Below are 26,711 nucleotides of genomic sequence, written 5' to 3'. Positions count from 1 at the left end.
GCCAGGGCGCGGTATTTTAGTTAATTTTGTTTCTTTCTAAGTTGATCTCTTTGAATTTGTCTGGTATTTTTCTAGTTTATGTCTCGTTTTTCTCGTACAGGTGAATTAATTTTTGACCCAAAAGTAGAGAAGACTACACGCCAAACAAGGAAAAAGACCAAACAGCTCAGGGAGCAGTAATCCAGCACTGCATCTCAGAGACTGGATTTAGAGGTTGAGTTAACAAATTTGAGCTGCAAAAATTTAAGTGACTCAGGCCAAGAGAACATTCTATGGAGAATGCAAGAACACTAAGGAAGTTGGCTGCTCCAGAATTGCCCCAGCAGCCTTTGTGCATCACATTCCCAACTTTGGCTGAAAACACCTCATTCGAATTGAAGTCAGGATTAATTCATCTCCTACCCACGTTCCATGGCCTTTCAGGTGAGGAGCCCCATAAACACATCCGGGAGTTCGATGTGGTATGCTCCAGTATGAATTCTCCAGAAATTATTGAGGAGCAGATTAAACTCAAGGTCTTTCCTTTCTCTCTCAAAGATACAGCGAAAGATTGGTTATACTACCTACCTGCAGGTAATATCACAACGTGGGCCCAACTTAAGAAGAAATTTTTGAAAAAATTCTTCCCTGCATCCCGGGCTACAAGTCTAAGAAAAGAGATATGCAGCATTAAGCAGTATCCTGGGGAATCCTTATATGATTATTGGGAGAGATTCAATAAGTTATGCACTAGATGCCCACAGCATCAAATTAGTGAACAACTATTGGTCTAATATTTCTATGAGAGACTCTAGGCGTCCGATAGGAGTATCATTGATGCTGCGAGTGGGGGAGCGTTAGCGAACAAGACACCGAGGAAAGTATGGCTACTCATTGAATCGATGGCAGATAATTCTCAACAGTTTGGCTTCCGTGAGAGTAACCCTACCCGTAGGGTCAACGAAGTAGAGATGTCGTCCATTCAGCAGCAGTTATCGGAGATAACATCTTTTGTTCGATAATTAGCTGTGGGGAACGTGCACCAAGCAAAGGTCTATGAAATCTGAACAAACGTGCGCCACCCCACTGACTCATGCCCCATGTTGCAAGAAAATAGGACTGAACAAGTAAACATGGCCGGAGGCGTGCCCGCGTCTTGTAGGCAGTACGATCCATACTCCAACACGTACAATCCAGGTTGGAGGGATGACCCCAATTTTAACTATGGAAACAGGCCACAGAATTCATTTTTAAATCGTCCACCAGGGTTTCAACAACCATGGCAACAAAAGCCTCAACCTTCGTCCTCCAATTCAGGAGGCTCTTTGGAGGATATTGTCAAGATCCTGGCCACGAGCATTACTCAGCTCCAGCAGGAAATTTGGTCATTGGCCACGAACACTGCTCAGTTTCAGTAGGAAAGTAGATCGGGCATGAAAAATCTGGAGACTCAAATAAGTCACATGGCAACTGCAATTAATCGCTTAGAGTCCCAAATTTTTGAAAAATTACCACGCAACCCTAGGCAAACCCCAAGAATGTAAGTGCCATGACACTGAGGAGTGACAAAGAAGTGGAGGAGTCTAAGGCCATGAACCTAAAGAGTAAAAGTGAAGAAGAGATCGAAAAGGAGATTGAAGAAGAAGGGCGCATTCGTGACCTTAAGATAAAATTTACTCCTTCAACTCCTATTAAATCTAACTTACCTCCTTTTTCTTGCAGGTTGGAAAAGACAAAGAAGTAAAATAAGAAAAAGGAGATTCTAGAGGTGTTTCGAAAGGTGGCAATCAATATCTCTTTGTTGGACGCTATCAAGCAAGTGCCAAAATACGCTCAATTCTTGAAAAACTTGTGCGTCAACAAAAAGAAATTGAGGGGGTATAAACAAATTATAGTGGGTGAGAACGTTTCAGCGATTTTACAAAGGAAACCACCACCTAAATGCAGAGATAGAGGTATGTTTACTATCCCCTGTAAGATTGGACGTTCTAATAGTGAAAATGCCATGCTAGATTTAGGGGTTTCTATTAATGTGATGCCTAAATCATTTTATGATTCCCTAAATTTAGAACCTTTAAAAAAAAATAGGAATAATAATTCAATTGGCTGATCGTACATTTGCTTATGCAGATGGGATAATTAAGGATATTTTAGTGCAAGTAGATGGATTAATTTTTTCTGCTGATTTTTATGTGCTTTACATAGATGATAGAAGTGCCCCAAATCCATCACCCATTATATTAGGAAGGCCATTCTTGAGTATTGCCCAAACTAAGATTGATGTTAGTAAGGGTACTCTCACGATGGAATTTGATGGAGAAATAATCCACTTTAATAATTTTGATACAATTAAACATCCTGTTAACTCTCATTCTGTATTTGCTATTCATGTTACTAATCTCTCTATGCAAACTCAGAAAATAATTTACCACTACAAGCAAACTCAGAACTTTCCATGATACTTATCTTTCATTTAATTTTGACCTCTAAACTTTAAAAAATATAATTTTTGTCCCCAAAAGTTTTTCAATTTTTGCAATTCAGTCCCTAGTGAATTTTGACTCTCTTTATTATGATTGTTTCTTTTCTTTAATAGCTAATTATGTTACTTTTGAGTATGTTCAACTTGTAATTTTTACATATTCTTAAATTTATTTACGTTTGACATATTGAGGTGAATTTTCATTATTATTATTAGTTTTTTAAATTAAATTGGTGCCATGATTCTTTTGTTCATTTTGAGTATAAATAGAGCAATTTGACTCCGTTTAGTCACCACTTCAAAAGGGAGGTACCCCATTATTATTATGTCAATGTCAATTACGTGCTCTTATGTGCTCCTACGTGTTCCTAAATGTTTATATATTTTTATATGCTTTGTTTATTTGATTTGAATGTTCATTTAAATTTTCTTATGTTTGTTTAGTTAATTTTATAATTATTTGAAAGGCACTTAAATACCTCAAAAATGTAATAGATAGGATAATTAGATTTGTTTTATTTTATTTCCCCTTTTAGATTGTAGTTAGGCGCTCCCCGATGTAATAAATAGGTTGTGTGCTTATGTGGCTTATGTGTTACGTGCCTTACCCGCTTTCCTTAGGATTTTTGCATCTAAATATTATGCTTATGAGTTACGTGCTACGTGCTCTTATGTGTTTATTTATTTTAATTTATGTCTACTTGTCTTATTATGTATTAAAAATGCATGACGTCACCACACTAGTCCAACGCTAGTTGTGGCTTCTCCCTCCGTTTACTTGCTAGTCCAACGCTAGTAAGGACTTTTAGAAACGGACTAGTCCAATGCTAGACCCTTGGATCATTCTTGCGTTAGACTCATTTTTGTGTGATATTCATTACATTTTCACGCATATTTTCATTTTTAGGATCTTTTCCTATTTTCTTGATATTTCCTATTATATTATCCCCTATCCTCTATATGTGTTAATCATGTCATTTAGAATTGCATTTCATTTAGGACATTATATAATAAGTTAGCTCATTTGCTTGTGCATGTTAGGAGAATTATTTTTTTTCAAACACGGGAAATGAGAGATTATAACTTTTTAGTTTAAGTATTCCATTAATCCCTGTATAAGAAAATTATGTCACGAGTTTTTGCCTCCCGTACCCTTTATGTTGCATTCCCTTTTTCTTTGATCACTTATATCTATGTATATAATTTAATTTCTTTTCTTTTCTTTTCTTTTAATTTCATCATTTGCATATTCGTGACACTTTCAAGGAATTATTTTGACCTTCGCAATTAATGCGATTGGTTCAATTAAACCCTTGAATAAACATTTTGTTCCTTGCGATATTTTTATAAATTTAGATTTGCATCCATATAGGAAATACCCAAATGTGATAAATTAAGGGTTAGATTAGAAAAATTTTGACTAAACCTCGCAACTAACTTAGACTAGGTTGAAAGGGTGCCTTAGGTTTGATTTGATCGAACTTTTGCCTTCCCTTTCTTCAACCGTGACTCCCGAATCCATTTTCTCTTGTTTTTCAAAGACCTGAAGTTGTCGAAAAAGGTTTTATTTTATTTAAACACACTTTTTGGGTGACTTGGTACATCCAAACTCGATACCAAGTGGCGACTCCTAATTTTTCTTCAAAACCCTTTTAGACTAAATTCTGGATCCAAATTGTCGCATTTTTTTAAGTCCCATTCTAGGTTCTTTTTCATTTATTATTTATAAATCACATCTTTTTATAAACACCCTCCTATTTTTATTTTTTCATTGCGAAAAATGGGACGCGACAACTTGGCGACTCCACTGGGGACGTTAGAGAGTCCAAGCACTTGGTTTAGTTGTATTTTCTCTTTGTAGCCCTTTTATTTATTATATTTGGATGCTTTAGGTTGCATTTTTCTTTTTTAGGATGTTTTGCATTTCACACTCGTAATCGTTCCTCGTCTTACGTGTATGTGATGAATGGTTTATTTATTTACTTATTCGTATCGTGATTTGCATTTGGGCTAGGGAATTTTACTCTAGAGTCTCGCATTGGTTCTCGATCCCTCCCCTCCAAACCGAGCACTGGCATACGTGCATACATTTTATTTTTTATTCCTCATTTATTTTTCTTTTAGTGGCTTGTCACGCCACTCTTCCCTATTAGGATTAGCCGATCCACTTGGACGTGTGATCGCGACACGACGTGTGCGTAGTATGATCCGAGGGGTAACTCAATCTTTCATTTTAAGCTTTGGGTTGATAGCCTTCAGCTTTTAGTCGAAGATTGAGAATTTTTGATAGATTCATTCAGACATGTGGCCGTGACACGACGTGTGCGTAGCAGTGTTTGGGGAATCGCTCGAGCCACCGACAAAGAACCTTGGGATTGATGACCTTTCGTTTCCAAGTCTGAAGGATCGAGGACCTAAAACCTATCAAGTCTAGATGCATTAGTGAGCCAATACCTCATGCATCCATGATAGTTTACCTAGAGTAGAGTCTGTCTTACCATATTAGGGACACTATTCACGAGGGGATGGATCCAACATCTCTTTTCCTTTTATTGTTTTTATCTCTGTGTATTGCTTTGCTGCAATGTGTTATATGTATTTATCTGATTGAACTAATTTTTCTTGGTTTTTGTCTCCATTGCATTCATAAGCCCTAGAAAATAAGAGTCCTGACATGGTACTCTCTAGGAGCCTACCCTATTTGATGTGACACGTTTAAATTCAATGTTTCGCATTTGCAGCATGAATACATTTCATTTTAGGCTTACCCCGGTATTTAAATGGGGCACTTTTAGATCATATGTCAATTATTTCATTGCATATTTAACCGCTTTAATAAACTGGCATCATACATCAACTTTAAAGGGAATGCTGCATAGGGGATCCCGCGTTAGGAATAATCCGCCTTGTGTCTCAGATATGTAATCTAATGAGACTTGCACGTTTATATTTTTTGTACCATCCAAAGGGGTAGTGCACAAGGTAAGGTAGGATTCGATCATTTCCGTGTGACTATATTGAGAATGATGGAACAGTTTTTACACATTAGAATATGAGCCTTTAATAATCACTTTTTGGCCATTTTAATAGAATTGGTAAAAATCCCTTGCGTAAAGGACATTAAGTTGAAGAAATTCACAAATTCCTCATTGTTGAGATGATAAGTATGTTAAGACCAAATCTTAATTTTCGAAGGCTCATAGACTAATAAATCATAATGAATTTTTTGAAACTACTAATGGGCAGACAATTCCATCGATTTTGATAAATCATCAATTTCATTCATTCCATTTTTACATCTAAGATGATTGAATCGATTTTTTCATAGAACATTCGATCCTTACAATTTTGCTCATTTTTTAATTTCATTTTCATTCAATTTCATTTTGGATAAATCATCAATTTTATTCTGTTCATTTGGCTAGTGATCCAGTCGATTTTTGAATAAACTGTCAATTCTATTCAATCCATTTGACCAATTTATTCATTTTTAGGACAATACAATCAATTTTGAATAAATCATCAATTCCATCCAATTCATTATTCATTTAGTCAATTTTATTTTTTTTGAATAAATTTTCAATTTCATCCAATCCATTGGATCAGTTTTATTCACTTTCAGGATAATCCAGTCAATTTTTGAACTAACCATCAATTTCATTCGATTCATTTAACCTATTTATTCTCTTTTAGAGTTTCGATCTATGGTTCACCGAAGAAACTAGTCGAGACATTTCAATCCTTTCAAAAGTAAGTTTACACACTAAATTGATTTTGATATCATTTTATGTGTCAATCAAAGCAATCAATCCATTCGGACTTTGTCCTCATTTTATTAGGACAAATTGTCTCTTGTCACTTCAATTATCCAGTTTTTTCAAAATTGTCTTTTCATTGAATCTCAATAAGTCGATCGGATCCATCAGGTATTGTATGGTGCCTACCCCAGAGGATTGCATTTTTCATACTAGGCCAACCCTTGGCATAAAAGAGTTCCCCCATAGAACATGCATACCGATTTTGCAGTTTTGCTTACTAACTCTGGGTATTTTGCTTTTATTTTTTCCCCCTCCCCTGCATTTATAAAAGTTGTTTCAATAAGGTAAAAATATTTTTCCTATATCTGATAATATTTTTGATCTGATAAATTTTGAAAATTACAAGTGTTACTTGATTCTTGGGCAGATCCTACAATGTAAAAAAAAAAATGAATGATGATGAAAAAAATGAATGAAAAATCCATTTGAAAACGCTAGTGTAAAGTATTTCAAAAATCTTTTGATTCATTGTTTCTAATATATTTTGTCTCAAAAGATAGAAAGAGAAAGTGTGTATATATTTGAAAATGTATTCTTTAGAGATTTTTATTTACTCACATGTATTATATTTGACCCAAAAAAAAATTCAAACATTTGAATAATAAAGTTTTTATTTAGACAATTATTGTTTTGTATATATTCATTCTTTATTTGCTCATTGAGAGATTTCATGATAGATTTTAAGGAATAAGGCTAAATAGAAATTTTTCGACCTCTTGTTCGAAATTCATGAGTGCATGTCAAATTCCCAAAATTCTTTACATACACTAGATTTGTGGTCTAAACTATTCAATGAGGATAGTCGGAAATAAAAGGGGTCATTCAAATTTGATAGCTTGTCATAAAAGATCAACCCCAACACTTTTCATTTTCATTTTTTGTCCACTTTTATTGAACCTCCAAGATTAGTCGCATTGGCTGACTAGTTTCAAAGTGAGATAATTTTTTTCGTGAAAACGTCCGGTGTGTCTAACCAGATTCAATCCACATCTAAGTGAAAACAAAAATGCACATTACTTCTTATTTTGTTTTGAAAATTTGGAATGATACTTTAAGTTTTCGTCTCTCTATCTATACAGATTCTATCATTTATTTTCCCATTTGAGATTTCAAAAAATAGAGTTTCGTTTCAAATAAAAGGCTCAATGATCATGACCCTCCACGGAAAAATTTTCGAATGTCAAATGGAAATGGGTTTTTCCAACGGGTTATTCTTTACTTTGGTTGTCATGAGAAATAATAATGATGCTTTGGCCATCGTTTCTACCATCTAAACACTCTTATCCTTTGCATCCTCATTTGAGCCTAAATTGGTGGTTCGTTTCAAAAGCACTTATGATTGCACCCCCACACTGGGGAAGGAGATTTCAAAAAGAAAAAAAAGAAGAAGAAGGGAGAAAATATTACAAGTTGGGGGAATTTGACTCTAACATTGATATTTGGTTTTCAATATCAAAAAGAAAGAGGGGCCATCTACACTCCAAATTAGGGAGTTTTCAATTTTATCATTGTCATTGGGATATCAGTATTGGTAAAAAAAAAATAATTAAAAAAGAAAAGAAAAAGAGAGAAAAGAAAAATGTGAAAAAATGAAAAATGATGAAAGTGAAAAAAAAGAAAAATGCGAAGACATCCAATGTTGAATTCCCTCTAGTGATTGATAAAAAAAAAAAAAAAGAGTCAAAATGGGGTCCCGAATTTTAAATCCAAAACTGGGGCAAATTTTGGGAAGAAGTGCAATCTTAAGTGTATTGTCCTTGAAAATTTTATTTTTTTAGCTATCGTTGTCAAGCCACATTACAAGCTCATAAAGTCCATTGTTGACTTATTTTTCATGACAATTTGAAGTGAAAATATTGTCTCTAAGGAATCTACCAATCACTCATGATCATAAGGCCATAACCTGTTTTCATATGTTTAGCTATCGTTTCTACCCATATATTACAAGCCTATACAGCTTATATGTTGACTGAGTTTTCTCAAAAAATAAAAGTGATAAGCTATTTGCTTTTACCAAGATGTGATATTGAATGTGTTGGATACAATTTGGGAAAAAAAAAAAAAAAAAAGACAGATCCTGACATACCATTCCCCTGAGCCATCTCAAAATCCTGAATAATATCATTTGATTGGTCCTAAAAGATGAGCCAATAAGAAAAGTGACCCTTTTCCCTCAACACCAATCCCAAAACAAGGAAGAGATCTTTTTCAATTTGGTCTTATTTTGAGGGATTTATCATGGAATCTTCTACATGAATTTGGATATGATATTTAAATTCTTCATTTGAAAAATGTAGTTTCTATTCACATTGTATGTGATTATTTTGCAACTAAAATAAGCCCAAATTGGAGCAAATTTTTTTTGTAATATATTTGTGAGACTTCACCAAATAAGTTCAAATTGAGGCAAAAGTTTTATAATACATTTGTAGGGTATGTCCAAGATCAAGTATATATTTTTTAAAATCTTGATAAGTCAATACTTTGCATGAATCTTAATTGTTACATCATTGCTCAAAAAAAAAAAAAAAAAAAAATTGAAAAATTCAAGTGCTTTGAAAAATTTTCCTTATGCAGGTGTTTATGATTGAGATCGAGGAAAAAGTGCAATTCAAAACTTGCAAATTTGGAGATTAATCACGAATAAAAATGGAGCAATTATGCTACATTGCAAAGTGGAGGATCGGCTATTTGCTCAAAAGGAGTACATACTTCAATAGTCAACTTGAAAAAAAAAAGAGAAAAAAATAAAAAAAAAGAGAAAAGAAAAAGGGGGAATGAAAAAAGAAAAAATAATAATAATAATAAAAAAAGAGAAAACGAGGGGGAATAAAATAAAAGAGAAAAGAAAGAAAGGGAAAATGGAAAAAAAAGAGAGAAAAGAAAAAGGGGGGAATAAAGGAAAAAAAAAAGAAATGAGAAAAGAAATGAAAGGGGGAATGAAAGAAAAAAAGAAGAAGAGAATAATAAAAAAGGAGGAAAAAATGGAAAAACGAAAAAAAAGAGAGAATAATAAAAATTAAAAAAAAGGGGGATTGAAAAAAAAAAGAGTTTTTCCTTCAATTTTGCAAATTTTGCAATTGAACTCTGGGAGCATTTCATTAGAGATTACATTTCTAAGTTGGGGCAACACCTTGCCCTCTTATGCTGAAATGGAAGTGGTAATACATGCCAAAACCGAGATCCCGTCCTTGCACATTTTGACAAAGGCTCAGGCAGAAGAAATCAAATAGATTAAGGAGCACAATGAGTTGCTGTCTCTGATTGATGAAAAAGAGGTTGAATGTTTGTCATGGACAATGCAATCATCAAAGGATGGTTCGTTAGTTATGACAAGAAAGATAAATCTCGCTTATTTGAAGTGAGGGATAAGGTTTTGAAGTAAATTCTTCCGATTCAAAAGGAGGTTAAAGAAAAGTTTGCTCCAACTTGGCAAGGGCCATTTATTGTTCAAAGAGTGCTATCCGGAGGAACGTCCATTCTTACAGAACTGGATGGACAGGTCTTTCCTCTGCCAATCAATTCAGACATGTGTAATAAATTCTTTATCTGATTATGTGATTTTTTTTTTGGAAATACCATCTATGGCGGATCAAAGACGAGCCTTCTTTTTTTCTCTTTGAACATCTTATCCCTAGTTTTCCCCACTGAACCTCCAGAATAATTTAACCTTTCATTTGATAGCTCTCCTAAAGATTGCAAACCCCATATTGGGGTAAATTTTTATCTCCTATTTGTCATGAAAAAAAGAAATCAAAAGCCAAACTTGGACAATTTTTTCGGTTTTAATACCCTCATACTGGGGCAAATATTGATAGAATGCGGTCTTAGGATTTTTGAAACCTCTTTGAAGATTTTGCTTTGAAGCCTTAACACTTTTTCTACACCCCACATGACCCCATCATAAAAATCATAAAGTCTCGACCTCCACTTTAGTGGTATTTCTAATAAAAATTACTTAATCAAATGGCAATTGATGTCAATACACCTTCACCATTTTTACATGGGAAGGGTTGTCGCACTGATGCCATCCTTTCTTTAAATACATTTCTGAGTTGATAAAGGTCGTTAACAAGATTTGTTCATTAGGTAAAAACCTGAAAGGGTGTCTTCAAAAGAATGAAAAAAAAAGAAAAAAGGGATTGAAAAAAAAAAGAAGAAAAAAGAAAAGAAAAAAAAAAGAGAAGGATAAAAAAGAAAAAAGAGAAGAAAATGAAAACAAAATAAAATAAAAAGGTGTGACCTTTGTGAAAATCCAAAAGGTTAAGGTCATCAAGGTGAGATTTTGGAGCACAAGAGAATCATAAACGAAAAGCGGGTTGCTGACACTTGAGTTACTGGCCATTCATTCAGATCTAGTCATTAGAAAAGTTGATTTGTGGTACAAAGAAAGGTATGGCTGACTAATGCTGGAAAATTGAGAAGATTCAAAACAAGTTGCAGCACAACTCTTGAGGAGCAATTTTGACATCGAAAGATCATGCTTGCATGGTTCTCAGGGCCAAAAGGAGCACAAGGAATCACATGGTATTGGTATCATATGATCACTCTTTTTGCTTTTTCAAAAGCATGAAAAATGTGGCATTCGTTAAACATGATTTACACTGGGGCAAATATCAAAAGGAGTGAGCTCCAATTTTGGTAATACATTCTAAATCGGCTTTGTGAAAAAAAAAAGAGAGTTTTTTAAAGTCGAGAAGATAGTGACATATGTATGTACCTCTCAAATCTCTTGAAGGGAGAGTTGTTATTGGTATTCTTCAAGTTTTAAAATTCGTCACTTTTGATTATTTTCAAAAAAAAAAAAAAAAGTGTGTTTCTTTCATTCCTTCTAAAGTTTGAAAAAGAAAAAAAAAGATTGCAAATCCACCAACTTGAGCAACATGCATTTTAATCTTTCAGTTTGATAGTATTGGACTTGCGTTTTCATTTCTTTCAGTATTTCATTGGACCCGGGTCTATCCCACCAATCTGTTATTTAAAAAAAAAATCAAAAAAAAAATAAAAAATAAAAAAAAAATTCAATTAAAAAAAAATCAAAAAAGTCAGAAGATCAAATTTAATTTCTTGTTGGTGAGTCTCAGCGTCCACCGCGCACTCTTCTATCTCCCCTTCTTGACAAATTTAATTTTCTGTTGGAGCGTAATCGCGTCCCTCCGCGCATCAAATTTAATTTCCTGTTGGTGAGTCTCAGCGTCCACCGCGCACCCTTCTACCTCCAATTCTTGACAAATTTAATTTTCTATTGGGAGCGTAATCGCGTCCCTCCGCGCATCAATTTAATTTTCTGTTGGTGAGTCTCAACGTCCACCGCGCACCCTTCTACCCCCATTCTTGACAAATTTCTGTTGGAGCGTAATCGAGTCCCTCCGCGCATCAAATTTAATTTCCTGTTGGTGAGTCTCCGCGTACCCTTCTACCTCCCATTCTTGACAAATTTAATTTTCTGGTGGAGCGTAATCGCGTCCCTCCGCGCATCAATTTAATTTCCTGTTGGTGAGTCTCACCGTCCACCGTGCACCCTTCTATCCCCCTTCTTGACAAATTTAATTTTCTGTTGGAGCGTAATCGCGTCCCTCCGTGCATCAATTTAATTTTCTATTGGTGAGTCTCAGCGTCCACCGCGCACCCTTCTACCTCCCATTCTTGACAAATTTAATTTTCTGTTGGAGCGTAATCGCGTCCCTCCGCGCATCAATTTAATTTCCTGTTGGTGAGTCTCAGCGTCCACCGCGCACTCTTCTATCCTCCTTTTTGACAAATTTAAATTCCTGTTGGTGAGTCTCAGCGTCCACCGCGCACCCTTCTATCCCCCTTCTTGACAAATTTAATTTCCTGTTGGTGAGTTTCAGCGTCCACCGCGCACCCTTCTATCTCCCCTTCTTGACAATTTAATTTTCTGTTGGAGCGTAATCGCGCACCCTTATATTTTTGTCTCATTTTTATAGATTTATCTAAAAAGAAAAAGAGAGAGAGAAGCCATGATTTGAAAAAGAAAAAAAAAACCAAAAAAACCCATTTGACAAAAATCTCTTGATTCCCTCCTTATTCTCGGGGACTGACAAAAAGGAACGGCACTTTTGGGGGCTCAAAAAAAAAAAACTCTCAATTCACTCTTCACTCGGCTCTCCCTCACACAAAAGACAAGATCCAAAAAGAAACAAAAAAAAAAAGACTCCCTCTCTCGGCTCTCTCCCACAGGACAGAAGACAAGATCCAAAAAGAAACAAAAAAAAAAAGACTCCCTCTCTCGGCTCTCTCCCACTGGACACAGAAGAGAAGCCACAAAAGAAAAAAAGAAAATCTCCATCCCTCTCGGCTCTCTCCCTCAGAAGACCAAAAAAAAAAAGAAACAAGAAGCACTCTCCACTCCCTCACTTTGCTCACGGCTCCCTCCACCCCTTTTTCTTCCACAAACTCAAACACAAAAAGAAAGGCAGTGATGGGTTAAGCTATTGGGGTTTGCCGATTTCATCAAATTCTTAGGCAAAGGACTGCAATTTTTAATCGAGGTACATTTTGTTTTCTTTTTTCCAGTTTTTCTTTTCCTTAATTAATTAGATTAAAAGATGTTTAGGTGCTGCTTTGTTCCTTTCTCTTGTTGGTTTTGTTGTTGTGATGTTTTTGGGCATGTCCAAGATTAGACTGAGGAGAAGAAAGATTATTTTTGTATATGCAAGTTAACCGATTGAAAAAATGTCAAAATAAGAAAAAAGAAATTTAGGGGGCTGTTTTGCTTTATTTTAGCCTTTTTATGTTGTCTTCTTGTCAAATTAAAATCATAGTTGTATTGTAGAGGTTGTAAGGAGTGTTGTAGTATAAATTTTGTGATTTTTAGTGGTGATTATGGTGTTTTGAAAAAATAAAAACTGGGCTGTTTTTTAGCATTTTTGGCCACTTTCGAGTCTTTTTTTGTTAAAACTAAGCCCAAAAATGGAATCTACGCGAAAAATCGAGTGAGAGAGAGTATTTTGAGAAATTTTGGCGACCGGAGAGGTCGCCGGTGACCGGCAGTGGCGCCGCCGGTGGCCGCCATAGCCGCCAGCCGAAGGGAGCTTCAGCTCCTCGGTGGAGAAGAAGGAGAAAGCAGAAGCATAAAGAAGGAAACGGCGGGAAGAAAGAAGAAGAAAGAAGAAAGGAAGGAAAAAGAAAAGAAGAATTGGGCTAATGTTTATTCCTTTAATGGGTCGAGAGTTATTTGTCGATTGGGTTTTGGGAATGGATCTGTGTTTATTTCTTTTGGGTTTCGGTTGGGCTTGAGGGATAGAAAGACAGGCTGGCCTGCTGGTTTCTTTTGGGCTTAGTCTGGGCTTAGGTAGCATCCGGCCCAAATAAATAAAAATGATGGTCCGATGGCCTTTTTCTCCCATATCAGAAATCAAAATTTTCACTTTAGTCCCTGATCTTTGGAGTAATTTCACTTCGGCCCATAATATTTTAAATTTTTTTCACTTAGGTCTTTAAATTAATTGCACTTTGGTTCTTGAATTTTATCTTTTATTTAATTTTGACCTCTAAACTTTGAAAAATATAATTTTTGTCCCCAAAAGTTTTTCAATTTTTACAATTCAGTCCCTAGTGAATTTTGACTCTCTTTATTATGATTGTTTCTTTTTTTTAATAGCTAATTATGTTACTTTTGAGTATGTTCAACTTGTAATTTTTAGATATTTTTAAATTTATTTACGTTTGACATATTGAGGTGAATTTTCATTATTATTATTAGTTTTTTCAATTAAATTGGTGCCATGATTCTTTTGTTCATTTTGAGTATAAATAGGGCAATTTGACTCCGTTTAGTCACCACTTCAAAAGGGAGGTACCCCATTATTATTATGTCAATGTCAATTACGTGCTCTTATGTGCTCCTACGTGTTCCTATATGTTTATATATTTTTATATGCTTTGTTTATTTGATTTGAATGTTCATTTAAATTTTCTTATGTTTGTTTAGTTAATTTTATAATTATTTGAAAGGCACTTAAATACCTCAAAAATGTAATAGATAGGATAATTAGATTTGTTTTATTTTATTTCCCCTTTTAGATTGTAGTTAGGCGCTCCCCGATGTAATAAATAGGTTGTGTGCTTATGTGGCTTATGTGTTACGTGCCTTACCCGCTTTCCTTAGGATTTTTGCATCTAAATATTATGCTTATGAGTTACGTGCTACGTGCTCTTATGTGTTTATTTATTTTAATTTATGTCTACTTGTCTTATTATGTATTAAAAATGCATGACGTCACCACACTAGTCCAACGCTAGTTGTGGCTTCTCCCTCCGTTTACTTGCTAGTCCAACGCTAGTAAGGACTTTTAGAAACGGACTAGTCCAATGCTAGACCCTTGGATCATTCTTGCGTTAGACTCATTTTTGTGTGATATTCATTACATTTTCACGCATATTTTCATTTTTAGGATCTTTTCCTATTTTCTTGATATTTCCTATTATATTATCCCCTATCCTCTATATGTGTTAATCATGTCATTTAGAATTGCATTTCATTTAGGACATTATATAATAAGTTAGCTCATTTGCTTGTGCATGTTAGGAGAATTATTTTTTTTCAAACACGGGAAATGAGAGATTATAACTTTTTAGTTTAAGTATTCCATTAATCCCTGTATAAGAAAATTATGTCACGAGTTTTTGCCTCCCGTACCCTTTATGTTGCATTCCCTTTTTCTTTGATCACTTATATCTATGTATATAATTTAATTTAATTTCTTTTCTTTTCTTTTAATTTCATCATTTGCATATTCGTGACACTTTCAAGGAATTATTTTGACCTTCGCAATTAATGCGATTGGTTCAATTAAACCCTTGAATAAACATTTTGTTCCTTGCGATATTTTTAAAAATTTAGATTTGCATCCATATAGGAAATATCCAAATGTGATAAATTAAGGGTTAGATTAGGAAAATTTTGACTAAACCTTGCAACTAGCTTAGACTAGGTTGAAAGGGTGCCTTAGGTTTGAGTTGATCGAACTTTTGCCTTTCCTTTCTTCAACCGTGACTCCCGAATCCATTTTATCTTGTTTTTCAAAGACCTGGAGTTGTCGAAAAGGGTTTTATTTTATTTAAACACACTTTTTGGATGACTTGGTACACCCAAACTCGATACCAAGTGGCGACTCCTAATTTTTCTTCAAAACCCTTTTAAACTAAATTCTGGACCCAAATTGTCGCATTTTTTTTAAGTCCCATTCTAGGTCCTTTTTCATTTATTATTAATAAATCACATCTTTTTATAAACACCCTCCTATTTTTATTTTTCCATCGCGAAAAATGGGGCGCGACAACTTTCAATTGGCCATCTAAATCGAATTTTAACAAATTTAGACCCGACTCACTTAATCATAAAGACATTTGGGATTAGGGTCATGAATTTCAAACTAAAATATGTGAAGTTCATATTTGCATCACAAAACATTCAAACATTGAACCTAAGTTAGATTTAGTCCAAACTCACTTATTACTCTTTAATTTTTTGAATATAATTACTATAACCATTAAATAGTAAAGTTAATTTATAATCTACAATATTAAAACTATACATAAAATGGTAAAAACTTCATTACAAGTACATCAACCAAAAGTTTTTCAACAATAATCATGTCTAATGCTTTTAAAATACATGAAAAATAATAATAAAATATGATCAACAATTAATGCATCATCAAAGGTTGAAACTTCTCCATAACCTTCTCAATTTGCTCCTGGTAGGATTTGAAAATACCAAATCTTCATTAGTCAATAGACTCTTAATAGGTTTTTTTCTTTAAATATATTTATTTAATGAATCTAAGTTTCTTCAAAATCAACACTAATTACTAATAATCTAATTATACATCACATATTAAAAAAATAACGCATCTATGTTTATATACATTAGGGAGTGTATATATATATACACACAATTACATATCAAAATATAAATAAAATATATATAATTATGGGTTGGACTTTAATCAGCCTGAGCCTATAGAGGCCCAATCTCGGCTAACAACATTTTAATTGGACGTTAAATCAAGATTTAAATTTTGCCCGCTACATAATTATACTAGGCTCGGCGCCTTTTCTTTCAGGTCACGCTACATAATTATACTAGGCTCGGCGCCTTTTCTTTCGGGTCAAATAGGCTGAGGCTGGACCCGTTCAATCCTATTGACAGCTCTACCCACATGTACGGATTGAAAAAGTATCCACGTGACTCAAAATCAAATATAAATGACACTGCCCCACACGTAATACAAAAAATTTGCTAGAACCTTAAATACGAGGAAGTGCGAAGTAGAAATTGTGGCAACTCCTCCGGAACAAAGAGTGATACAGGCTTAAGAGGTATGGAGTCTCCGACAGTCCAATATGTGTCTCAATGTTTTATCAAACCAAAACATACTCCGGAAGAGTCAAAACAACCATTTTACTTGTCACCATGGGACGTAATGTTGGTCATTGAACACTATATGCAGAGGGGCTTCGTTTTTGCAAAGCCTCCAGGATTTGACACCGATGATGAGAACCAACTTCAAGAACTTGTGCAGAAACTCAAGGAATCACTTTCTCTCACCCTTGTTCATTTCTATCCATTAGCAGGTCGTCTGGTAACGCAGAAAAAAGCTGAGAATCCTTCTGAATTGGCAATTTATGTCGATTGCAATAAAAGTCCTGGGGCTCGATTTATTCTCGCATCATTGGACTTGACCATGGATGATATACTTTCAACGACGTACGTTCCCCCAATTTTGAGATCATTGTTTGATCATGAGAGGTCAATCAACTATGATGGTCACACCGAGTCTTTGCTGACCATTCAAGTCACTGAGTTGATAGATGGAATCTTCATTGGATGCTCCATGAACCATATGGTAGCGGATGGGATTTCTCTCTGGCATTTCTTGACCTCATGGTCAGAGATATTCAAAGCGGAGGGAAAAACTAGTGTAATCTCAAGGCTCCCAGTACATGATCGACTGTTTCCCCGGGGACGACATAATCCGTTTCTCAGACTTCCATTGATTTATGACCATGATGATCAAGTCATCATCAATAGAGATGAAGCAGATATATTGCCAGCTGATATGATTAGGGGAAAAATTTTTCATTTCTCATCTGAGACAGTGAGAAAGCTGAAAGCAAAAGTAAATGCTGAGCGGAATGCTACTGAGATTTCTTCCTTGCAGGCAGTGTCCGCTCATCTTTGGAGATGCATAACAAGGGCTCGGAACTTCCCATCAGATCGAAAAACAAGCTTCCTTATGGTTGCAAATGCAAGATCAAAGTCACTTCCACCAGTTCCACCAGTGCCTGAGGACTACTTCGGTAACTATCTGCTAGCAGCGATAGCAACAGCTGGCTGTGGTGAATTACTGGAACACGGCCTAGGATGGGCAGCATGGCTATTGCACCAGGAAGTGATCAATCAGATAGGTTACATGGTGTCACAAGAGCAGATGGAATCATGGCTGCAATCGGCAATCCTATCTGGTAGTGATGCTCCCGATCCCAGTAGATTATTCTTGGGAGGCTCTCCACGATTTAACGTGTACGGAATTGATTTTGGACTTGGGATTCCAGTAGCAGTTCGAACCGGTAGTGCAGACAAATACGATGGGAAAATGGTTGTGAGTCCAGGAGTTGAAGGAGGTGGAAGCATGGACTTTGAGATTTGCCTTCTACCACATATAATGACTTCTCTTGAATCAGACAAGGAGTTCATGGAGACAGTCTCTTAGCTTGTGAAGGCCAAGTTCGGAGTTACAGCTCCATATAACAGGATCAAGGTGGCTGCTTTAGCCTCTAGTGCCCATGAAATTGATTCCCCATGGCTTTTATGATATTTGTTCTTCTTTTTTTCTTTCGGTTAGCCTTGATTGCTTTTACTTTGGTTGATTGAATAAATCACATGCTTTTTATGACAATCCATAGCAGCTGGTTTGATGATACTCTAAATCACTTGTCATAGGCCAATTTCCCCCCACCGGGTGGAAATCCTAATGCTGATTTGCAGAGGGATTAAGTACTGTCCCTGCCCCCTTTTTGTCATTTTACCTGGTATTTCACTTCTCCCTTTGGACAAGATATATACAAGCATGATTTTACAAAGAGCTATCCCTCCAGGGAATAAGGTAATTATAGTGCGAATTCATGTGAACAAGAACAATGTTAAGATTCAATTTGAAGACTTCCAACCAAATCAATTTTCTTTATACATAAAAGTTGAATAGATCATAAAAGTTAAGCAGCGCATAACAACTTCAGGAGTGCGTTATCCCTTTACACTTAAAAACAAAGACCAAATACAACAAACTAGTGAGTTTTTCATGTGTAACGAAGATTGAGAAACATTCATCATATGACTGCAGATCGAATGCTAGCAGCTTCAGGGTTTAAGAGTTATTGCAAGCTATACAAGAAAAGAATTTGGAAACAAAAGAAGGAGATTTTGCTTGTTTCTCTGGTAGATCTGCTGGTAAAGAACAAATAGTAGATTCATCTGCTCCATTTTGCCTCAATCTCTCACATTCATCTAAGAATCTCTTGAAGGAATTATGAACATAATCCGCGGCTGTAGCGACAGTCATGTCTTCCACTAGTTTGTGCGGATAAGTGTCCTTTATGTGGTCTCCCCCTAAAACTGCTGACATCTGAACCAATTCTTTCTGGAAGTCCGTTAATTTAGCATCTTCTTTTGCTTCAGTCTCCCTTAATCTGACTGGTTCCGGCAAAGTTACTGCAGTATGCCATACGTATAACAACCGAAACTGAATCAGAACAAAGCTATATCTGGTTGACGCATGGTGCATGAGGAAAGAGTAGAACATGTAATCTTGTAAAATTAACTAGTTTACATGCAATGCAAAGGAATAGAAAGAACTGATACCTGGACAATCAGTTCTTGGAGTCTCTCTGCTGATCACAGACTCAAAAGTACCAGCCCATGCGTCGCGCTTGGTAAGAAACTCTTTCAAGTTGAAGATTTTCTTAACAGTTGCAGGTATTGAGGAATGTTCGAACTCGGATGTAGGATATGGTCCTGAAGGCCCATGTAACACTGCAAAATTGAAATCAATCAACAGATGGGTGAGTTCAAGTACTCATGAACAAGAAATAGGTACTATCATTAGTCCCTCATTATTTTGCCTGGTTGACTGATCATATCTCTGTTTACTACTACTACTCGAGATCAAGATTCAAACTCTTTAACTTTCTTTCCTCCCCTAAGGTACCAAAAACGCATAGTTATAATCTTAAGGTACATTCAAGAACAGTCAATCCAGGTGTATTACCAGTTCCTTTCTCAATCCAAGGGGATACCATAATGGAAGGAACCCGAACACCTAAGCGATCAAACTGAAATTTGTAAGGCTCAGGACCAACGATGTCATCTGGGCTTGGAACACCAGTGACCGGTGTTGGCACATGATCAAAGAAACCACCATGCTCATCATATATGATTATGAACAACATTTCATTCCACTGGGGACTTGATCTCAATGCCTCATAGACTTCTTTGACAAAATTTTGGCCCTCAAAGACATCATGAGAAGGGTGATCATCATTCCCTGGCAATATCTTCAAGTCAAAATACCTTTGTTCAACTACTACATAGTTTGGCAGCTTTCCCTCTTTGCAATGCCTTTTAAAAGTGAGATCAAAGGGATGAAAGTTCTTTATGTACTTCAATTTTCGAAGATTCCTGCATTCAATAACACTGCTCTTTCAAGGCACATTGCAATGAAATAAACATTATCTTGCACGTATGAACCCAAAGCTACCTAGTCTTACATAGTCAACAGTCAAGAAAATTCAATATATCGGAGATCTAAACATAGGATGACGAAAAAGCGAACAATAAAACAGCATTAGCAGTGCCAGCAGCTGAAATCATAAGAAGAGTAACTTGTTTAAGGAGATAAATCCAGAAAAATTAACTTATCAAAACTCGAAAAGGGCGAAGACCATTTTTATCTCAAACCTTGTTTCTTTTTCTAATTTTACAACATCCAGATTGTCCTGATAATTGCAACTGATGTATTTGGCTAGCATTAATTGGCAATCTCACAACAAAATTATCGCTCCAGTCAACTTGTCATCTCCAGAGTTGATCTAGGGCCGCTTTTAGATCAATTTTAAAAACGAATGAATTACCTCCTTCTTCTTCTTCTTTTTTTTTTTTTTTGAGGAAAATGATTAATATACTTAGATTAAGAATGTCCCAGATGAAGATGGGTTCTTGCAAGAAACTGTTTCATATTTAATTTTGTCTAATTATTGATTAAGAAAAACACAATCATACTGTACCATAGATGGTACTTAATGTTGGTTATTACGAAAGAAAAAGACTGGTGGATTGATGTCATTGAACCAACAATTACTATACTCTGCACTCCTTGCCTTGTAATGCAACTTCTCAAACGAAATGTCTTATTTAACCTATTGAATGTATAATAGGTGGTATAGTTCTGACTATTGGCCATTGACTTGCTTGTTAAACAAGATCTCATGACAACTTCACTCTATCACGAGAAAAGATCACAAATTGGGTTCATTTTTCATACTAAGCAGGATGGATAGTGAATTCACATGTCAAAATTGAGAAGAAAAAAATTAGTTTACATGAAAATGGCACAGTGAACCGTTAGTAAGAGAAGACCTGAGGAAATCATTTGACTTCTAATTCTTTTCCTTAAATTACATTCCAATGGATGACTTTGGACAACAATCACTACTAGAACCTCATTAGTGTATTCCTTGACGCTATGAAATGCAATTTCACGATTTGTATAATCAGCAAAACGTAGAACCGAGACCTTTGTGACCAAAAAAAGAGGATGATGAAGTCATTGTAATTGCCAATTCAGTCGTAAACTAAAAATATACTGTAACACTTGAAGTAATCGACTGTACAAAACAAAAGAACAGAAAGTGAGGGCATAAAAGTTCTCACTCGTCCTTCGTAACTATTTAATCCAAATAGAAGCTGTCTTTGTACCGTTAAATTAAAGATCATGCATTTTTAAATTCGTGTAATTAATAGGAGGACAGTGTATCCATCAAGAACAAAGAATCATTATAGTAATCAACCATGTGGTACTCAATTTTAAGTAGCTGGGCATCCAGCTGTAATTTGTACCTTACATAGTAATTACCACCTCTATTTCTTTAATTAAGAGATTTTTTCGAGGATGATTATTTGATTCCAAAACTAATTGAGAATCTCCAAAGTGGAGATCTCACACGTAAAAATTCGTGCATTTTGAAAATTAGCAATTGTAATGTTTACTCTAAAATTACATGAGTATTCTCCACACCCTTAGTTGTAGAACTACTATCCTCGCCAACCATTCAAACAAATTTCCAAAAATATATATTTTCATACAGAAATCAGACTTGCTATGTCAATAACATGGTAGAAGGACATAGGGAAAAAAAGGAAAAAAGAAGAAAAAGAACACCTGTAGAAGAGTGTTGATGGAGGGTACTGATAGTATATTCCAAAGCTATGTCCGGCCTCATCCAATGATTCAAATATGGTTTTCTGAGGAAGCCCTTCAACCAATATCTTTGTATCATTACTGGTAAGACCATGAGACGTGGCTGAGTGCACAAACAACCGATTAGGCTGCGTGGAAGCCGGAACAGCTGCAAACCACCGATCACAAACAGCAAACTCCGACACCAACTCTTTATAAACCGGAACAGCTTCCGGTCTGAATCCATTCATCACTGTTTCAGACATGCCTTTTTTATTTCTCTCTGCATTTTGAGCAAATCCTTGCATGCTTGGCTCTAGTTTCTTGGACGCAACGTCTTGGCTCCATGGCACCCCAAAAATTTGCTCAAAAATGTCTTGGATTGAATGGCCGGGGTCTGGATCAACATATACTGATTTGTCACCGAAGAGAAGGAGGTTATTGGATGTTTGCGCGGTGGAGAGAGGGTTGGACTCAGTTCCGGTGGCACCATTGATTTCTGGATTAAGGGTTCTCATCCAACCTAGCATGTGATCAAATGATCGATTTTCTTGGACTAGTACTACAACTGTTTTGATGGGGTATGGATTTGGAGGTTCTGAACCCATTCTTGATGGTGTTCTTTCTCTGTTCCTATATTATGCTTTGATATTAGTTTTGGAAAGGGAGGGTAGGAAGGGAGTTCGAGTGTACAAGAAAGGAGGGATTCTTTGAAGTTCCAAAATGAAACTACCGAGTACCAACTAGCTAGTTCTTAGGCCAATTGGTTTTAAGTTGAATTTTAAATCTTTATACAGCTGTTTCTCAGGATTTTGTTGGAGACTGAGTTTGTTTGGATAGAGAGAATTTGGTTTGCTTAATTTATTCTCACAAATCCCAATCACCTTTTTATTTTCCCAATCACCTTTTTATCTCACATACATCACATCACAAAAAGTGCTACAGTAAATATCTCAAATAAATCATCCAAATAAACTCTTATCCAAACAAACTCAGTGAGGCGTATCGAAACTTAAAGGATAAGCAAACCAGGAGCTGAAGATATGAACTAGATTTTAAACTTTAAAAAATCTTTCTTACCTTGTGTGCTTTGGTTTTTTGTTTTTTTCCCTACTATAAAAGCAGATGGAAAAATCAAATCATGAGGCAGGAATAGATCAATTCATGTATTATTTGTTTTGTAGGGTAACTTGTATAGATCGTCATAGCGTAAAAAAAGTCCCCATACCAGAAATTCTCAGTTCATTTACCTGCATTTCCTTTTAATAAAAAAGGAATTTGTAACATATATGTAGCATAAAATTAGAGAATATTTTTTGTGTAGAAGAAAGTACTTAAGTAAACATAATCATGTATACTAGTTTCTTCAAGTAATTGTGTAGCATTTGCATAATTATTTGTACCTTCTAAAACGTATAAACATATTATATATAAAGGATGTTAGTCAACACAGATATATACTAGGTTGGATTCAAATCCTTTGCATATTATATCATGATTCAAAATTGAATGGTTAGAATTGAATTTGTCGGTGCAAATTTCAATGAGTGACAAAAATTTAGAAGTGGATAAATGAGCTAAAACCAGTACACGTAGCACTTGGATGGTTTCTTGCAAGCTTGATCATACTACGGCATCCTGATGTCAAAAGGAAATGAAGAGAAACGATGACTTTCAAAGTTGTCCAATTTGCATTTTTTGCTTTTGGTACTTGAGTGAAATAGGGCTATGGTTCATTCATCGTCATCTATCGTTTCAGACGTCAATCTCATCCCGATAGTAGTAAAAGCGTAAGCCATAAAAGCAATGCTCAAGAATAAAAGCTTATGCAAGCATATGCAATACGTGTGAATATCCTCGCCCCTCAAGTTGCCCAATTATATTTCAACAACCACAAAAAAAAAAAAATTTAATGTAATCAATGTCCAAGTCAATTCAAGTTTTTAGAAAACAAAAATAGGGATAATATCATAACCTCCCTTAAGGTTTCTCTTAATATCACCTAGTATTTCTAAGATTTTAAAAATATCACTTACTTTCCTTACTTTTGTTATTTGTGTTTAAAAAAGAATCATAAACTACAACTTTACTCATTTTACTAAATAAAAAATACTCATAAGCTACCTTGTTTACTCTAAGAAAAATCACCACCTAAAAACCAATCTTCACTAGTACCACCACATCACAAAACTATAATATCTAAAAATATAAATTGGGAAAATAAAAAAATATTTTTAAAGAAATAAATTAGCACCAATTTCACTCTATATGCTCAAAATCGATTTTTTTATGAATCTTATATTTTTTCTTCAACTCCTTCTCAACCAGTGACCCAAATATTTTAGTTGTACTAATCATTATAAAAATCAATTCAAAATAAACAAAGAAATCATATCCTACTTTATCACAATCATAAAAAGTAAAAGATAAACAAAATTTAATTTACTATAATATACAAATACAAAATCACATAGTAATCCAAAAAAATGAGTAAGAGAGAATGTTGGAGAAAAGGGATAGCGAAGAAAGTGACTTTTGTTTCTTTTTTTATTTTTATTTTATGTGCTTCATTTATTTGATATATGAGTTATGTATCAAGTGAAGGTTAATATAGTCTTTTTGCAATTACTAGGGGAGGTAAGTGATATTTTAGAAACTTCAGAGATGTTAAGTAATATTAGGAGAAATTTCAAGGGAGATTTCTGATATTATCCCAAAATAATATCCAAACGAACAATTACCAATAGTGTTAACATCATGAATGCTTAATTTTTTTGGCAAAAGGACATATGTAGACATCAACATATGTTGTCATAAGCCATGAAATATGATAGGCCAGGCCATCCTTTTACTCGTGGAAAAGTTCTTAACCAGTAAATACTAATTGGAGTACTCAAAGACCAAAAATCTCATGCAAAAGCCTAGATTACGTTTAGTCTCGTATTAAGTGGGGGAAAAATGTCCATTGATGGTAAATTGGAAAAATTCATGAGTCAACAATGCCATTTATATATTGTAGAAATTACAGGAATGATGTAAATTGACAGCATTTTAGTTTCCTGCTGTAATGCAGTTTAGGAAAAAAATACGTTGATATTCATTAAATATATATATATATATATATATCTATACTCTTGATTTATCTAAATTTGTCATATGCTTGAAAAATTCTAATATGACAAATATTTCACTAACCTAACAATTTAGGATCCATTATGTATTGTCAGAGCAATTATCCTTGTGTCAGAACGCATTTTACTTAAATGCTAAGATTGCTTTCAATCAATCAACTTTATATATGTTTATTGATTTTCTTATTTTTCTCTTTCTCACTTACACACTATAGATCTATTATTTTATAATTAAATAACGCAATTTTTACTTTAATCTTTTTTGTATCTTTTTGGTTCTATGCACTCTTGCTTTATTATTCAATTCTAAAACTTTTATTTATTCATTTATTTATTTTTTCAAATAGAACTTCATTTAATTCCAACAAATTTCAATTTAAAATTATTATTATTATGATATCATTGTAACTCAATGCTTTAGCATAAAATTTTTTGACATGCTACATGCATTTTTTTTCTTTAAATTCTGCTTGTTATCATGCCTTTTGAGCAACTAATACTGCTAAAACTTTACCATCATTTCCTCAATTATACTTGTCATGTAAGTCTTGACTTTTATCTTTTATCAATTATTCATATTTATCATGTATGACTTGATTTCTATCAAATATTCATATTCTCTAATAATTAGATGAAAATAAGTTTAAATTGCATTATGTAGTTTGTCCCATAAATATTGAAGGGAAAGTAAGGCTATTTTTTGGGATTATTCTCATTTTAAACTATTATTTATTTTGACTTAAATTATGTTATGTTTGAAAAAAGAACCTTTTGAGTAAAATTATAAGAATAAAAAATATAAGAGCATGTAGAATTAGTATACAAGAAATTATTGAAGCCAAGATCAATTTAGCAAATCATGAAAATAATTGATGAATTTATGAGAGAGAGAGAGAGAGAGAAGAATGTGAGTGAGTAGGAAAAACTTTAATCGGAGAGAAAAGAAGAGGAGTAATTAGTGCTTAGTGGATCTAAAAAAATCAAGAGAAATATATGAAATTGATTGATTGAAAATAATATTCACATTTGAGGAAAGGAACATTATTGTACTAGGAATATTGCCTTCCAACAATTTAATGGGATAAAATATTTCTTTCTGAAGTATCTATTTATACTTAGAACTCAAGATTTACCATTTTGGTTTCATGCCTCGTATAGATTGAGATGCTTAGTATATTTATCATGATTATATAGTTACAATCCTCTAATTTTGGTTAGATTAGATCCGAACTTGCTGCAATCACAGGATCACTCCTGTGATTGCATATAATGAACTATTCATGGTCACAAGATGGAAATTTAGAAGTGGATAAATGAGGTAAACCAGTATTGAATTTTAAGCGTACCGTTATGCATTGTGCACATTAATGAATGGTTTCTTGATCATACTATGGTTTACTAAATTGCTGATTTTATTTAAAAGGAAAAAAGAGTTAATAGAATTGCATCTTTCTGCTTTTGGTACTTGGACTGAGTGCAACATGATTATGGTCCCACGTCGTCCTTTCAGACATTGACTATGATTTTTTTTTTTTTTGGTTATTATTATTGTAGTTTACTTGAAGCCAATGACAACTAAATATTCTGTTTGGTTACGTGCTTGATTTTTTATATCCAGTCTGACACGTTTATTGCGCATAAATATATTGGACACGTTCTAGGGCTATTCTTGTGTTTATCCATTTTTATCTTTGAACCCCAACACAATTTTTTTTGCTTTGTTTTGGGGAGGGGTGGACCACGGCTTCAATCAATCTGATAGTAAAAGCATATATATGCTGTGATGTTGGCGCAAAAAAAAAAAATGCACGGCGGCAGA

The 26,711-nt window shown here is 34.5% G+C and overlaps 3 protein-coding genes and 1 non-coding gene across 4 annotated transcripts; 2 read left to right on the top strand and 2 right to left on the bottom strand.

Moving 5' to 3' along the window:
- Positions 1–644: 644 nt before the first annotated feature.
- Positions 645–751, bottom strand: LOC113764209. Its single transcript, XR_003467496.1, has one exon. It is a non-coding gene; the product is annotated as a small nucleolar RNA R71 (small nucleolar RNA).
- Positions 752–16,628: 15,877 nt separating this feature from the next.
- On the top strand, positions 16,629–17,499 carry LOC113759389 (uncharacterized acetyltransferase At3g50280-like). Its single transcript, XM_027301961.1, has 2 exons — positions 16,629–17,426; positions 17,473–17,499. The coding sequence occupies exons 1-2, from the start codon at positions 16,629–16,631 to the stop codon at positions 17,497–17,499; spliced, it is 825 nt and encodes a 274-aa protein (XP_027157762.1).
- Positions 17,500–17,535: 36 nt separating this feature from the next.
- LOC113759860 (protein ENHANCED PSEUDOMONAS SUSCEPTIBILTY 1-like) lies at positions 17,536–18,065 on the top strand. The gene has a single exon (XM_027302438.1). It carries the CDS (start codon positions 17,544–17,546, stop codon positions 18,018–18,020), a length of 477 nt encoding a protein of 158 aa, XP_027158239.1. The 5' UTR covers positions 17,536–17,543; the 3' UTR covers positions 18,021–18,065.
- A 470-nt stretch (positions 18,066–18,535) lies between these two features.
- LOC113763560 (non-specific phospholipase C4-like) lies at positions 18,536–22,412 on the bottom strand. Its single transcript, XM_027307395.1, has 4 exons — positions 21,744–22,412; positions 19,575–19,984; positions 19,169–19,339; positions 18,536–19,018 (listed from the first exon to the last, which is right to left on the bottom strand). The coding sequence occupies exons 1-4, from the start codon at positions 22,367–22,369 to the stop codon at positions 18,675–18,677; spliced, it is 1,551 nt and encodes a 516-aa protein (XP_027163196.1). The 5' UTR covers positions 22,370–22,412; the 3' UTR covers positions 18,536–18,674.
- Between the last annotated feature and the right edge of the window lie 4,299 nt (positions 22,413–26,711).

This window comes from Coffea eugenioides, chromosome 2 (genome assembly GCF_003713205.1).
Source record: "Coffea eugenioides isolate CCC68of chromosome 2, Ceug_1.0, whole genome shotgun sequence".
Lineage (NCBI taxonomy): Eukaryota > Viridiplantae > Streptophyta > Magnoliopsida > Gentianales > Rubiaceae > Coffea > Coffea eugenioides.
Note: the sequence above shows the minus strand (reverse complement) of the source record. Positions and strands in the feature narration are given on the sequence as shown.